The 16548-nt window shown below is 34.4% G+C and overlaps 1 protein-coding gene across 3 annotated transcripts in view; it reads right to left on the minus strand.

Moving 5' to 3' along the window:
• The window catches only part of LOC145684073 (uncharacterized), a 166686-nt gene that overhangs the window by 22196 nt on the left and 127942 nt on the right, over window positions 1-16548 (minus strand). For all 3 annotated transcript variants that reach the window (XM_081755929.1, XM_081755928.1, XM_081755927.1), the window contains exons 13-14: window positions 14315-14438; window positions 2744-2857 (exon numbers count right to left, since the gene is read on the minus strand). In XM_081755929.1, coding sequence (XP_081612055.1) covers window positions 2744-2857; window positions 14315-14438 — 238 coding nt within the window. The remainder of the gene's footprint in view (window positions 1-2743; window positions 2858-14314; window positions 14439-16548) is intronic.

Genomic DNA, 16548 nt, shown 5'->3' on the forward strand with positions numbered 1-16548 from the left:
TATTGTTTACGATATTGTATAGTTAAAAATTACTATGGTGCTACATAAAATAATTAAATTTGAGGTGTATATAGATATTTACCTGTTTTCGGCAGTAGGTGAGGGTTTGTATTTGTGTTATTTTCTCTCATTGAAAGTGTTAATCTATTGAGGAGTAAATATATATCTATGTAAATTATTTAGCAAAGCCCTATCAAAAAGTTTTTAAATATAAATTTATTGCAAGTAAAATTACTGCATTGTATGAGGGTATATTTTGCTGATGTGTTGAACTTCTCAATTAGACTTAGTGCAAGAACAGTTTTTGTGAATTAATATATATATATATATATATATATATATATATATATATATATATATATATATATATATATATATATATATATATATATATATATGTAAGGATATCAATTCACAAATTATTACAAATTTCTATTCTTGTTAAAATCAATTTCCACTTTATATTACTCGATTGTTTATTGTTAATAAAGTTATGCAATTCATAGATATATCAGCTTTTATTTTTATAGCCTTATATTACCTCTTTGATTACTGAAATACAGGTTTTTGTTTTGGTAGTCTGAAATACGCGTTGATACGATAAACGAGAATTATTATAGAAAGTATATATACTATTTGAGATAGAAGGAACTTCCATTATTTTCCCTCATTCAACAATTATCATTGTAAGACCTGTCTCCCTGTATAGATACTTGTCCGTTTCATTAAAGGTCGTTTGCCCACGACGAAGCTAGAACAAGGCACATTACACACTTATCACATCGAAAGTTACAGTTCGAAAAAGATGGCGCGAGAAAAATAAATTGAAGAAGGAAACAGATTAAATATCTGGAGGAAGGCTCTATGTAAAAATACTTGTACGTTTGGAAGCCATGTTGAACATACTTTCTTATTTCTCTTAAAGGGAACATAAGAGAACCCCTCCACGCCGAGTTTAATACTGTATTTCGATGGAGATTGCGGTAACTGCATAAATACTGTTGAGTGCTAACAGTATAAACTCGCATAAAACATAGTAAGGGAAACAGGTCCTTCATTTGTTTAAACACAAGCAGGGATCAAGCGAAATGAGAACTCCAAGCGTTTGTTGGAATAATGTATACACACAACATCTATGACAGTAGGAATAATGTTATTCATATTATGTGATCTAAAATTTATCGTGCGCCTATTTTGTAAAGGAACAATAGCATGTAATTGCTTTTTCGAGATACTGATATCTCTAATTTTACGTACAAATAACATGAAAGGAGCGTTTCGAAAACGACAAGTTCGCGTTATTTATCGAGATCTAGAGGAAATTCATTGGAATGTTACTTTTTTTCAAAAACCAGGACAGTACATAACCACGTATGAATAGCTCTTCTTTAGCAATAAGATCTGTCCATTTACTGGTACATTGTCTCAAAATCAGACAGTAATTGATGGTAGCAATGCAAGTGTCTTCTACGTATTTGTAAAAGCGTTGAATGTATCGAGAAAAGAGTGTTTATTCAGAAATTAACGGAGGATATTCTTGCTGATTGTATGTGAGGAAAAACACAAAAAATGCACCACGCATGCTACCGTAAGGCAGTAAGTTTTAAAGCTCGAACTGTATTAGTTAGCGAAACGATGTGGAAAGAACGAAATAGATGGGATGAAAGGATGCTTTTTAACATCTACCGAAAATTAGTTTAAAAAATTAAAAACTGTACACAATTATATCTTACTCTGAGGTCCAGTGCACCCTTATCTCCTTGTTTATCCTCCTACTTCATCAATATTGTAAAAAGAAGATACAAAAAGAATCACATAAACTAACTTTGATGTATCTTTAACACTTACTTAATGATAAACGAATAAAATGTCATTAACGAAAATATCCCACAAATTGGGGTTTGAAATTGTTAAAAATCCTGGATATTCGAGTGTTAAATTTCCATATTGTCAACAGAAAGAAATTTCACAGTCCAACAATATCTCGGCATTCCGTTGAAATAGCTTGAATTATTCACCTTGTTATGCTTATACCTTTGATTTACATTAAAATTCGTATCTTGTTATTTACACATTTTATTGCATATATTAGAATTTCAATTGAACAGGGAGAGTCATTCATTCGTCGTTCTACACTATGTCTTTCCATCTTGAAACATACCACAACAGATTGCAGTTACAGAAAAATATATATTTCAAGTTACTTCCGAAACTTGTAGAGGTACATGGAGAGCTTTTAGAGTGTTTGCAACATGGTTGGTAGGTATATTCCATACTACATTGAAATTACGCTTCCGGCATTGTACACGAATAACTTGCTGTCCATAATACATTTTAAGGCGCATAATTTTAAATGGATTCTTGATTCGGTCTTCGAACAATTCAAGTAATAATGATTTTATGGTAGTATATTTGATATAAAGCTGACTGATATTTACTTACATTCATTTTATTTATCAAGTATATATCACGAAGTTTGGTAGACTCCGTCAAATATATCTGCTTTGCTTCAAATTATTTTCTGTCTCGGTTTTAATTTGAGAATAGTATTAATAATAGTGACTCATGTAAAATTAGTATTAAAGCTGTGTTGTTCTAGTTTTGTTAATAGCAATTTCAAAACTTGATTAAGATACAAGAAACTTATACTTCTAAATTTTTATACTATGTCTATCAATGTTATTCTGAATTAAGGTTTGAATAACTGTAATTAACTAAGTTCAAATGAAATCTTATACTTTACTTCTGTTAGTCCAAATCCTAGTAATGTTACGTATTTATTGACAGGAATGTCTGGTCCAAAATAGAATACAGCTGGTCCTACATTAAAGCCATCGTATATAAATGGTGGATATGCCTGAAAAATTTAATTTAAACTGTTAGTCATATTATTAGAATGTCATTTTCCTTAACTGTGACAGTATAATCTTTTCAATGTTATAATTTGAGAAAAATATATAGCAGAATATTTTTGAATATAGTACCTATTAATCTTCTTACTGCAGTATATTCCAATCTGTTTTCTTGTTTGTACTTATCATGTCTCCATGTTAAGAATTTATGTGGTTCATTATTTGGAAGAACCAGAACTTCACGCCAATTTGACGAAAAATACAATTGTACCCACCTACGACAGCAGATGAAATTGGAGGAACATTCAGTATTAAATACTTTTAGTAGGTTCACTTCTACTCAGTTAGGTTACATAATGGGTTCTTAAATTATTGCCAAACCTTAGATGACTTGGAAAAAAATATTTTTCTCAAATTTCTGGTACTTCCTGTTCACCACTCAACATTTTCTTACCTAATTTCTTGACTAATTTTTATCCCATCAAGCTAAAATTCAATTAAAAATTTTCTGCGAAAAGCTAGGCGTGATGTTTTTCAATAAGATTTCGTAAGAACTAGGCTTATACGTTCACAACTATGAAGAGACTCTTCTAAAGATTTGTTACTGAGGTACCAGAAAAGGCTCTTTAAAATAGCAAAGGCAGTATCTCAAAAGTTTCCAAGGCTTAAAATACATGTACAAGAGTTTGAACCTTGGGCGCAGCTATTATGATAATTCCTGATCTTTCTTGGAAATACATGAGCTGCTTGAAGACATTAGAAGCACCCTAAAACATAGCCACTTTATAAACAAAAATTTACTTTGATAGTTTTTCGTAATGTCTCTCAAAGATTACACGATCACGAACACTACTTGAGAATCTGTGAAGGCATTTTCAAAGTGATCCACTAAGCCAGGAAAGCACTTTCATGAACCTTGTACTGAAGTATATGAGTTCAACACTTACCGTATATAAATTATTTTGCTTATATTATGAAAACTAGTTCATAGATTCTCTAAAAAAGTTTCATTTTCTTGTCTATTGTTAGAGGATGTTGTGTACACACTATATTATAACCCATAACAAATCTTATATTTCTAAAAATCAACGAGAACTGTAAGGAACATGTCTAGAGTTCATATCATCACTATTTATTAGAATTCTATTTATTAGTTGCATTTATGAGAATACTATTATATTTTTAACAGTATAGGAAAAATAATTAATGTAGTGCAAAGAATAGCAAAGCTAGACGAGACAATTTTCTTGCTTCCCCGGTACAAATTAATCATTGGTTATAAGTGCTGACAATTATCGGTGCTCAATTCAAGGAAAATTCAACTATCAATGCACAGTCGTTTATGTATGTTGCTAATATATGAAGTCTGAGGTATTAAACGTTCAAGGATCACAAAACTTTCAAGTGTCGCAAAGCCGTTGAATTTAACTAAGTAGTAGAGTGTTTTATACAGAATAAGAGTGTTAAGGTTTCGACTCCTAGTAAAATACACTCCAATTTTCTTTTTGTTTCGTAACTGTATGGAGACATCGAATGCTCTAGAATACTAAAACTAAGATAAGTATACTAAAATTTAGAAAAAATATAAATTATGTTATTATCATCTGCGTAATAGGAGCTGAATAACAATAATACAATTTGACATTTGTGCTATAATATAAAGAGAAATGAGATCAAATATTTCATGCTATAGACTACAGGAGGCGGAAATAGAGGGCCATGCGCAAGTAGATAGGCGCGAGGGGTATAATTGTACGAGATAAAACCAGTGATTGTAGTTGGGATGTAGAAATATTGTATATGAATGCAGTTGTTTCAGTATGATCACGAACTTCAGGTAGTTTGAATGAAACAGTGCAGTGGAATCGTAGAATTCATTTATAATGTGTATATGTGTGCAAAATGCGACAAGCTGGAGGTGTGAAGCTATAAGAGGATGTGTTTGTTACTCGCAGGAAACCTCAATGACAGAAGAACGTTTTCTTGCAATGGTAATAAACACAATTGTGTAAGGAAAAGGTTGTTGTTGATGAGTTGAACACACTATTCATAGATGACGATGGAACAAATGCTGGGAACATTGAAGGTGATTTCAGTTATGAACAAGCTTTAAACCGAGGATGGTAGTGCTGCCAGAATAACGTCCATCGATTCTTGAGCACTAGGAAAGAGATAATTTATCAAATTCTTCTTCACTATCAAAGAAAATGTACACGAAACTCTCAGAGGAACGAATAAGCCAGATACTAGTATCTTTTCCAACTGTAACTTTCTGGATTAGAGTTTGATGTATCACTGCCTATGAAAATGTCGTTTGTTATTGTATACTAACTGAAAATTTTGAAATATGAAAAGAGTTCTGAAGAAAAATTAAATAGACATTTCATACAAGCACTGCTTAATAATGTTATACAGGAGTATTTCGTCGCTATAATATAACTCAATGCAATTGTTTCTAACCACACAATACATACCTGGTCAATGAATAATAAGAACTTGATCCACATGACACTTTGTCATTCACAGCGTAAAAGTCATGGGTCAAACTCTTCAAATGGGGGGAAAATGCTTCACTCAAAGTCACAGTTAGTACGAAAGTATGTTAATGCTGCAGTTTTTAAAGCATTCACCAGCGAGCGTAAACCGTTTACTTGTCTAGTAAAATATTCTTGTAGATTAGTTAATGTGACTAAATCATATTAGCAAAACATCTGCAAAAGTATTTATTTTCTGCTTTTTAATTAGTTTTGAAGGAAATATTTCATGCGTAAGTGATATTTGATACAAATTCTACACTACTTATAGTTAAAGCCCGGAATTAAGGACGAAATAATAGCCCAAAAATGGGAGGTAAAATGGCAAAATAAAATAAACAAGCAATCATAAACTTCGGGGAATAAAATAGATACTAAAATATGTAAAAACTATAATAGGCTATATTTCCTTTACTAATCGAATAATATGTTTCATTTTGCACTTTATACTTACCACTTAAAATTGTGGAAACTTGCGCAACCCGTGAAGGGACGACATCTAACAATTCATTCGCCATTCTTCAGTAGTAACAATGAAACAATACCTTAAAAACACTATCACATTTTATTCACACGCGGTTACATTAACACAAACATTCAAAGCACAAGAAATACTAAAGTGAAGTCATTTTACACTACACAAGCAATATATTTTCACTTACTAAAGGTTTTTCATATTATTTTTCTCTGAAATTATTAACATATTTTTAAGATTTTTAAAGGAAAGACTTTGTCTCCTGTCAGAAAGAATTCGGTTTAGATGTGAAAATGATCTTTCCATATCTACAGATGTCACCGGAGCATACTTCAAACATGTAATTTGTGTAGATTCCTTTCATTGTCAACAGTTCTATCAGCATCACCTTCCATAACAGTAGCGATGTCCTTCAATTTACCCAAATCTGGATTGGCAGTTACAACACGATCACTCTTACGCCGAATGTACTTGCCCTTGTCACCAGGTACAATACTCAGGTCGTTGAGAATATTATTGAAGATTTTCAGAGAACTAGAGAGAGTATGTTCTTTTCTAAGCTTGGCAATAGCACCTGGTATCTTTGCAAAATGTGTTGCAATGAAGACTAAGTCCTTTTTCAAGGAATTATTCTTAAGCAAACTTTGATCAACCTTAATGGAAGACGCATCATCCTCATCAAAAGTATCAATGATTCTTTTGATGCGGTCACAGTTGTTAGCATAATAGATAACAGCTGTAATCAATGCACACCATCTCGTTAAGAGGCTGTGGTGGAAGGGAAGTTCAGGGGCTAATTTGCGAAACGCACTTGTTCGCGACGGAGCTTTCAGAAATACCTTTTTCTCAGTTCACACAAGAAGGTCAACGTCAGGAAAATGCGAACGAACTTCCTCCGTAATTCTATGTAGTCGTGTGGCAGACAGGTGACATGCAGCATACGTGGGAATACAACCTTAAGGGCTTTTGCTGCACTTTTCATGTATGTAGCTCCGTCTGTGACCAAAAGAAGGACCTTATCGTATTTTACACATTCTGGCCACAAAATACTCAGCAATTTTGTAAGATCCTGTGCAATTGCCGTGCCATTTACTTTTCCCAGAAATGCTGATGGAATCAAAAATGTTTGTGTGTCTTCTTCCCCTCTCAAAGTTTCAATTACAACGTTGGTAATAGAACGTCCTAGAATATCGCAAGTTTCATCAATTGAAATCCATATATTTATGTCAGCAACGCTTTTGCGGATATCGTCGATAATTCTGCTGTACGCGCTATCAACGTCAGTATTTTTCAAAGATGATTCACTTGGAACTTCTTTTGTGTATTTCTCGAGAACGTTTCTAAAGGAAACATTTTCTAACTTGCATAAAAGAATGCCAGCGTTAATTAGAGCTTCACACAAATCATTCACAAAACTGTTAGTACTCGAAGTGGGGTTCGTGACTGTTCCAAGAAGATTTTGAATCTTTTCACCAGCTCATTTGCTTGTCCTTTCAGAATTGTGTTTTGCAGTGCTTATATGGTGTGTTACAAAATAACGCTTTACAGCGGAAACCACAGTTTTACATAACTTACAAAACAGTACTGAACCGTCTGTTGAAAACACAGTAGGCCCGAATTTACTCACAAAATTTTCCAACTTCTGTTTCCTAGAGAAACCAATACTAAAACGCACATAAATGCCAGTTCTGTATCACTCACGCCTAAGATTCACAATAACTGCCCACCTGACTACTTCTTGAAAGTAAGAGTTTTCGTTTATCTTTCCGATAACCGAACACTGCTTCAAAATTCCAAGAACTGAATACGCACTAGCATCCCTGCCTCTCCACTTGTCAAATTCCAACGGGAATAGACCAGTTATTATCAGACACCAACATCGCTTGGCCAGATAAGAGCGACTCAAATCTGTAGTATGCTGTCATTCATGAGTGAATAAAGAGTAGTGGAAGAGAAAGCCTTTGGCAATGGCAACAAATTGCTTCTAAATTGTGAAATTGCAATTTTCTTGAAAATATCATGAAAATTGCAATAATGACACTTAGGGCATTTTGCCATTAATTCCGGACTTTACTTATATTATGTTCGAATCACTTAGACTGGGTGTTGGAATAATTATTACAAGAAGTCTATTCTGTAGCATACAGAACAACGAGAAAGAATAAAGACAGTGTGAATTGTTTAATGATGGGATACATTGTATAAAAAACTGAATAATTTTAAAAGCAGAATTACTATACTTTCGTTGAAGTATCTAACTAACCTCAATATAACGATAAATCCTATTTCGTTATATTCTTTATTCTCAGTCATACATGGTTTCATAATTTCCTATGTATGCCCAATGTTTATATTCTACGGACATTAAGAATTGAGATACATTCTCCTGGAACAAATCTTACTTAGAAATGTTATTTTCGTTTTAAGTTAGGAAAATGAATAACTGAGGGTAATTTCTTTAAGATTTATTATCTATTTTGATTCAAATACCTTGAGCTTAATATTTCTGCTGTTCGGTGGTAGCTAACAAGATACACGTTAATTTTTAATAATCTGGCTAGTAATTTTTTGCAAAGTATTTTGAAGGAAGGCTCTCTTTTTCAGTCCGAGAACGTTCTCTATATTCATTGTCCAATTTCCAGTGTTACAAATTTGACTGTTGAAGAACTTTCTGCTAAAATTTCTGTAGAAAACTAGTAACTCTCAGTGAAGCTACAGCAAATAATAACGTCTATGGAGTGACAAGTAATATCATTGTATAGTTGTTGAAATACGTTTAGTCTCTGATATAGTGTCTTCATCCTTATGATAACTTTAAATTAGGAACTGAAAACTTGCAGGCAATATCATTGTAAATGGAGAGTCAGCCAACTAATATTTTCGGTTGTTATACCAATATAAACATAAAAGTATCAAATATGTGAGAGTGCTTAAAGATCCTGATATTGAGAAGAAAGCTAAGGAACACATGGATGAAATTGCAACTTAATATATGTTCCTCTTTGAAATGGTGCACTTCGTACAGCGATATTGGAGAGTTTCTAATTCCTTTGCTTGAGCCCAATATCACGTTTATTCTGCATGCAAAACGACTCTCTTGTAATCAAAATGATATTTCTGTAGGTACTGTTTTAAGTGTGGAACAAATATGATGAGAGAACCATATTAGGTGAATATAGGTATAATGAATCACCTAGAATACCAGTTTGTCAAATTCTGTAGCAACAGAATGCTCAGTTCCCATGCAAGTTAAGAATCATCTTGGATAATGTTCCAAGGCGTTTCCTGCTAATTGTCACCTGTTGCGGACTAAACATTTCATCATAATATTCGTCGGCGATTTGAGAGTTAAGAAGCAGAAAGTTTACATACATGATACTATATTCGTCGCATAAGATAGAATCATTACCTGTTTTAATTATTTCTATATGTTACACTTCCTCGCAGCACAGACCAAGAATAGAGCTATTCATGTAAAGGTTCCTTCTTTGTCTCAAGATTAGAAATTTTGTAAGCGTTCGTTCTCAATCACTAAAAATACATATACGCAGAAACCTAAAAACACACCGACTCTGCATTCAATGTTTCAATTTCTTTATCGCTCTGACCACTGTTCGGACATTAAATCATTCAATTTCTTTAAAGCCTGCGAATGTAGACGAACTGCTTATAACGGGCCAAACATTTCTCTGTGAAATGTTTTGTTTCTGGGTTAATTTCTGGGAGTATATTTGACAATGCTCTAATTTCACATCGTGGAGAGCATCACTTGCTTCGCGGGTCGGTTGTCGTTGGAGACCTCCAATTTCATGAATAATCTTCAATGGTAAAATGGACAACTTTAAACACATTTTCAAGTATTTATGGCGCTGATGAAACACTAATTACCCAGGGCTTGTGTGAATTTAATGCAATGTTTTTCTCGGAGTTTAAAAGAGGAGCCAACAAGCATTATATGATAGCCAGACATTCTACAGTCGTAAAGGTGCTAGAGTTTAAAAGATGAGCCAAGAAACATTTTATGTTCGTCCAACACTCTACAGTCGTAAAAGTTTTTGAATCTCCACTATCACTCATCAATTAAAGAAATGGTTACATTATTTACATTAATCCTTTCCATGCACATCAAGATATTAAGAATTTATACTATTTTGCATTCAAGATTTTTATGGATGTGAAAGGAGGAAAATTAGTAACTTTGAAACACTTCTTGGAATTTAACTCCCATTACATAAACTAACTCTAAACTACAATACTCTTAAACGAATGAAAAAAAAATTAGGTAACCATTCCTAAATATATATTTATCACAGTTATATATCCTTTGATTTATTTTCTGAGTTTCATCCTATTCTTTCTTAGACATTTAAAAAGAGATTGATTAAATAATTTGTTTTTTCTTATTACAGTGTAACAATTAAGTGTAGAATAAATTAAATACATTTTCGTAAAGTCAAACTTTGAAGTTAAATATATAAAGCTACAATATCTGGACCCCAATTAAAGTTCGGGTACTTGAACGTCAGAAGGATTGCATATTCTATTCTCTTGTTTTGTTAGGTTAGAAATTACACTGTTCCACAAATTTTCACTTTTTTCACTTTCCTGAATGAAAGTAGGTGTTGTTTATAGTTTTTGACCTTCTGATTACGAATATAAAGTCAGATATGCTGTATCAGGTTTTGTTGTTGAGAAATTTGTAAATAAAGATTAAAAGGCTTTTTTAATGTATGATTTTCAATAAATATTGTGATTTTAATGTAAAAACGAGATGTTGTAAAAATATATGCGTGGCACATCTGGATTTGAGAAATATAAACGAAAATATATATCTTTGTATTTCGTGGCATTTTCATTCATATTAGACTGACAAGCAATGAATAGGGAAAAGGGGATTTTCGCATATTGATGAAGTACGTATATTAAGCCTGTATTATAGAGTTTGTATAATATTGTATATTTAATCTTGTAAACTAATTTACTTGGCGACAATATGCGAGATTTGTAAAAAAACAAATGCGACATTTTGTATGTCAAACTGCGGAAAACTCCTACGTATCTAACAATGAAAACTACGAAGTTTCCAAGTATAAGTAAGCAAAAGCCGCGGCTGAAATCACTGCATTTATACATTGGCACTCAAACGAAAAGAAAAACTTATGAAGCTGGCCTTTTGTGTGATGAAGGGAGCATGTGGCGTGCCAAGCTCCACCAGAAATCTACGAGCATTGACACATCAGATTTTCCTTTGTATAGCTGCTCCAGGTAATGAATGGATTGGTTAAACTTTTCATCGTGCTCATCAGACACAGCTCCTAGGTTTTCGGGAAAGAAACACAGACGACTGTGTAAAAAATGCAAATTCAGTGACATGTAGCATCCCATAGTGTGCAAGTTTGACAACGCCTCCACTACTTGCACATAGTTTGCACTTTTGGTATTTCCCAGAAAGTTTTCTGAGACACTTTCTAAAGAACTCAAGGTTTTCCGTTCCACCTCAGTCAGTTTTGATTCGAATATATCATCTTTCATCAATTGACGTATCTGGGGTCCAATGAATACACCTTCTTGCAGTTTAGCATATGATATTTTTGGGAACATTTCCTGGAGATACTTAAATCCTTGTTCTTCATTTTCAAACCCTTTCACGAACACCTTCATAAGGCCTAATTTAATGTGTAGGGAGGCAGAAAAAGAATCTTGGGATCAACAAGGGGTTTCTCTTTCGCATTCTTAATTCCGGGAGTGAGGGATGTACGAGTTGGCCATTCTCTTTGTGTGTAGGGGGCGCGGTGGCTCAGTGGTAAAGCGTTCACCTCCGGTGCTTGGGGTCCCTGGTTCGATCCCAGCTCGCGCCTTGTGGACTTTGTGGTGGACAAACACCGTGCTCGTGGGTTTTCTCGGGGTTCTCCCGTTTCCTCCCACTTTCTTCATTCCACTATTTCACTCATTTCTCATTATCACCGTCTCCTTTAGCCTAACCGGCATAACCGTGGGACGTTAAACTTAAAGATTCCATTCCATTCCATTCTCTTTGTGTGTAGTGCAGATCCCTTGCTCTACTGTCCCGCTGATGCAGAAAACAATGATACTGTGTAGAGCCCAATTCTAACCCTAACACCAAACCAATCAAGTCGCCACATATGTTCCACTGATGCTCAGCATATCTCACTTGGTCTAAAAGGAGTTTCACATTTTGATAGGTCTCTTTTAAATGAAAGGAAAACACAAATTGGAATGGAAGGGTACGTATTACCGTTGTGGAAAACACATTCATACTTGTTTTTGACGAAAAATGAAATGAAATCTTTAAGTTTTACGTCCCACGGTTATGCCGGTTAGGCTAAAGGAGACGGAGATAATGAGAAATGAGTGAAATGGTGGAATGAAGAAAGTGGGAGGAAACGGGAGAATCCCGAGGAAACCCACGAGCACTTTGTTTGTCCACCACAAACTCCACACGGCGCGAGCTGGGATCGAACCAGGGACCCCAAGCACCGGAGGTGAACGCCTGCTTTTGACGAGTCCAATAATAAACCATTCATCAACGTTATACTTTATTTGTAATGCCTGCATAAGTCCTTTTACCTCAGTGCAATATATGCAATCTTCACTACTGCTGTAAAATTTGAGGAAGTCATGTTGTCTATCACGGTAAAATTACACTTTCGTTTCCTTCTGAAGAAGGTTCAAACCTTGAAGTCTTGAAGCGAAAGTTTAGCTTGTTGTTTGGGTAGGTTCAGGTATCTAATAAGGTCGTTCAGTTCCTCTTACGTTATCAAATGTGGCTTTTTGGTACGTACACTGTATGTAGGGTCTTCACCCTCAGTATCCATAATATCTTCACTTTCATCAACATCACAGCTGTCTACTGTCCATACGTCTGGCGGCAGTGGCACATGAAAATCTTCATGTGAGATGGTTCTTCTAGCTGATTCTAGATCTGGGTATTGTGCTTATCGTTTACAATTGGAGGTTATTCCCTTTTCGTTTGACAGAAAAAAGTAACAGTCGTGTACATGATCACGTGATTCAAACTATAAGATTGGTGTAGCAAATGACATACACTTCTGAGAACCACGTAACCAGCCCCTTAGATTTACTGCTCAGGATTTACAAAAAGGAATTTCGGTGCCCAGGGTTTATCTACGTCAACTTTCGATGAAAATTTTAATTCATGCGTTTTCTTCACATCAAGCATTATCCTAAGGATCTTCGGTTTTGGAGTTATGCGTCCACACACATAACAGAAGTTGTCAGGATAATTTTTACACTTCCTATGCATATTCAAAATTGTACAACTATAAAACAAAAAACATAACAATGTTTTCAAATGTTACCCAATTCACAACAAAAGATCCACAAGTTATGAGTCACAGGAACACGCGTTTCAATGTTGTTTATCTTTTATTAGCACAGTACGTCAAGAGAAAATGCATCTCACCACACCAACAAGCATGGAGGTAAATATACAATATTGATGCTCAGTTGTTTCAGCGCCGTCCGATGTTACCAGGCGTAGGTGGGAAAAGTTAATTCTGACGGTAAAGTTTCCACTTTTTCCCGCAATATTTTTTTAACTTTTGTCTATGGCGGGGATGGAAGTAATGTATTTCCCATTAATGATAGTTTGTATTTTATATATTCCAATGTATTAGTAACGTATGCTGTGTGCGGTATATATATATACAACTATTATAAAAAGGATAATTATGTAACTTAACTGTTCTCTTAACACGTTCTCTGCGGCAGTATAAAACTGAGTTTGGATCTCAGTGTTATACGAGTCACCGTGTGCCTCGTTGAAGATTTGTCGGTCGGTGCGTTACGAGTCAGCAATGACTCGTGCACAGATCTTACTTTGATCTTCTCGACACGATATTTCAAATTCATACTTCAGCCATTTGTTGACAGAATCTGAAGCTATGACGCAAAAGCAGGATGCGTCACCTGTGACTCGTGTAGCACGTGGATGCTAGTAATGTTAAAAATATATAAAAACGAAAATATCACAAACGCACAGAGGTAACACAATGCATGCAAAGCCACCGCCCAGATGCGAAGTATCGCACGAGCTACCGGAGACTCGTAACGCAGCGAACGTGTTAATTGGTGATTAGACACATCCATTATCCACAACTCATGAAATCTAGAGACTCTACGGTTGATAATTAAGTATGTTTAATTACTGTTCATATTAAAGTATCATCAAGTAAACATGTGCCACTGATGGCAATGTTCTATGGACCACGCAAAAATAACAATGTTTAGTAACTCACAAGCCGAATTATTGAATAAAATTTAGTCTGTGGTAAAGAAATTTACTGATAAATATTTGAATTAAATTTATGGCTAGATCACTTCAGGCATTCAGAAGCATGTTGTTACTACAAAAGAAATACATTGGCTCAGTATAAGACTAATTTTTCTACTCACGCGAAGTTAAGTGTTACCTTTAGTACTGCAATATCATTTTGATATTCTCCTCCATAGTAACTCCAATCTATAACGGTGTGCTTAGTTCCAATGCCAACATATATTGAACCCACTAGAATAGTGTAATAGTGCATTGGGTATCTGCAATAATTTGTAGGTATTAATTTTCAAGGTAAATACATCTTAACATATAATAATTATTATATTACTTTGTGTACACTGTATTATTATTTTTAAAAATCATGTCTTTAATATCATGGAAACATTCAAAATTACAAAGTCCTCTTTTTTTTCTAGCTCCGAAATGACTTTGAAAAAACTTACACACAAATATCACAATCAACTACATTCCAAAAGATTACCGATTATTTACATATGCTTCTAGATAGTAGATACATTTGTAATTTAAATAGTATAAGTTAACTTTTTTACTAAAAAATGCTAATATACATATGAAAATCACTTTTCAATCAGAAATCAAAATATCTTTTCTTTGCGTCGTAATTTATCTTTATTTCTTGGAATATACACAGCCAATTAGGTTCTTTTTCGAAAACTAGTAGATTTCTTAATTATTTCTTACAAGAGAAGTACTGGAAGTGATACTCGGGGATCTACATGTGTTATATACCATTGGAAATGTTACACTAAGTACACCTCACAAGTGAAATATCTGTCTTGAATGGTGACTATAGAGGGCATGGCGACCATTGGAAGATCAGAAGAAGGCACGCAACGGAACATCAGAAAACGTGGACAAAACAGGAAGATGTAATGTAATTGTTTTGAGATGTGGTATATGTAGGTTTAAAAGGTAGCTAAATATGAATCTGGCATCAAATGTTTATAAATCAAAATGTCAGATCCAACTTGGTGTACTCAATTTACAAGAAAAAAAATCAAGCTATGGATCTGAAATTGGGTATACAGAGATATTAGACGTCACTATGTAGGAATCGGATACCAAAAGTATAAAATTCAAAATAGCGGATCCAATATGACGGACAAAAAACACAAAAATACAGAATGGGCATATTGTATCGAGACGAGCCTGGGCTTCGTCTTGATCTGGTCTCGATTTGGAAAAGTACATCTCGGTCTCGAATAAGGGGCAAGGCCGAGACCAGATTGAGATTTGTCTCGCTGTCGGTACCATCCGTACTCATGAGAGTGGACTTTCGTTGTACATATATCTGAGAAGTTTACACAGCATAATGTAAAAACGGAAATATAGTTACGAAAGCACAGCGATCTTTTAAACTCCAACGCGCACTTTTCGCTGTCGTTCGGATCTTCAAATGATAACTGCAATTATTCACAACGTACTCTACATGCGACATTCAAGCGAGATATTACAGATATTAAGTGTAGTCGGTGCGAGGTTTAGAATGATATATAATACATCCCGATCCCCTTGTATCTCTTTGGGGGTGGGGAGGGAGTTGGTACTAAAATAATTATTATCTATGATTGCCATTTGTTCGTATCATAAAACTTTCATGAGCGTTACAAAACTTGCTCTGCATTCCGTGCTTCAATGAAATGATTGTATAGCAAAACACGTGTCGTCTTTATTATAAATCATCACATACCCCTATTTGCCGTGTTATCTACTATAGGTATTGTTCTACTACATGTGTAAGAATCACGTATGTCCGTTCTATTGTTATTTTTTGGACATTTCGTTGGCCACATTGAATCCATCATATTGTATTTTTGAACTTTTAAAATTGAATTCGTACTCTGTTACCACGAAAACCTCTTCCTACCCGCTTTCAGTTTCATAGCAGTGTTTTTCATTTTGTCTACCATCCAGGACCCGCCATTTTGAGTTTTATACTTTTGGTATTCGATTCACACATAGTGACGTCTAATATCTCTATATACCCAATTTTAGGTCCATAGCTTGTTTTTGTGTCCGCCAAGTTGGATCCGTCATTTTGATTATTAACATTTGGTGTCATTCGTGTTGAAATATCTTTTAAACCTATATATTTATCACGTCTCAAAACAATTACATCATAGCTTCCTATTTCACCACCGTTTTCTGGTGTTTCGGAGCATGTTTTACTCTCATCTTCAAATGGTCGCAACGCTTTCTACAGGCCCCATTCAAGCGAGATATTTCACTTGTGATGTTTATTCGATGTGTCCTCTCCAACGATATATAACGCATACAGATTTCCTCATTTGGATTGCTACTATCAAAATTTTGAATTTTTTACTCACCTCTCGTACTACTGTGTTCGTT

This window comes from Thermobia domestica, chromosome 4 (genome assembly GCF_964235325.1).
Source record: "Thermobia domestica chromosome 4, izTheDome1.hap1.1, whole genome shotgun sequence".
NCBI classification, from domain to species: Eukaryota; Metazoa; Arthropoda; class Insecta; order Zygentoma; family Lepismatidae; genus Thermobia; species Thermobia domestica.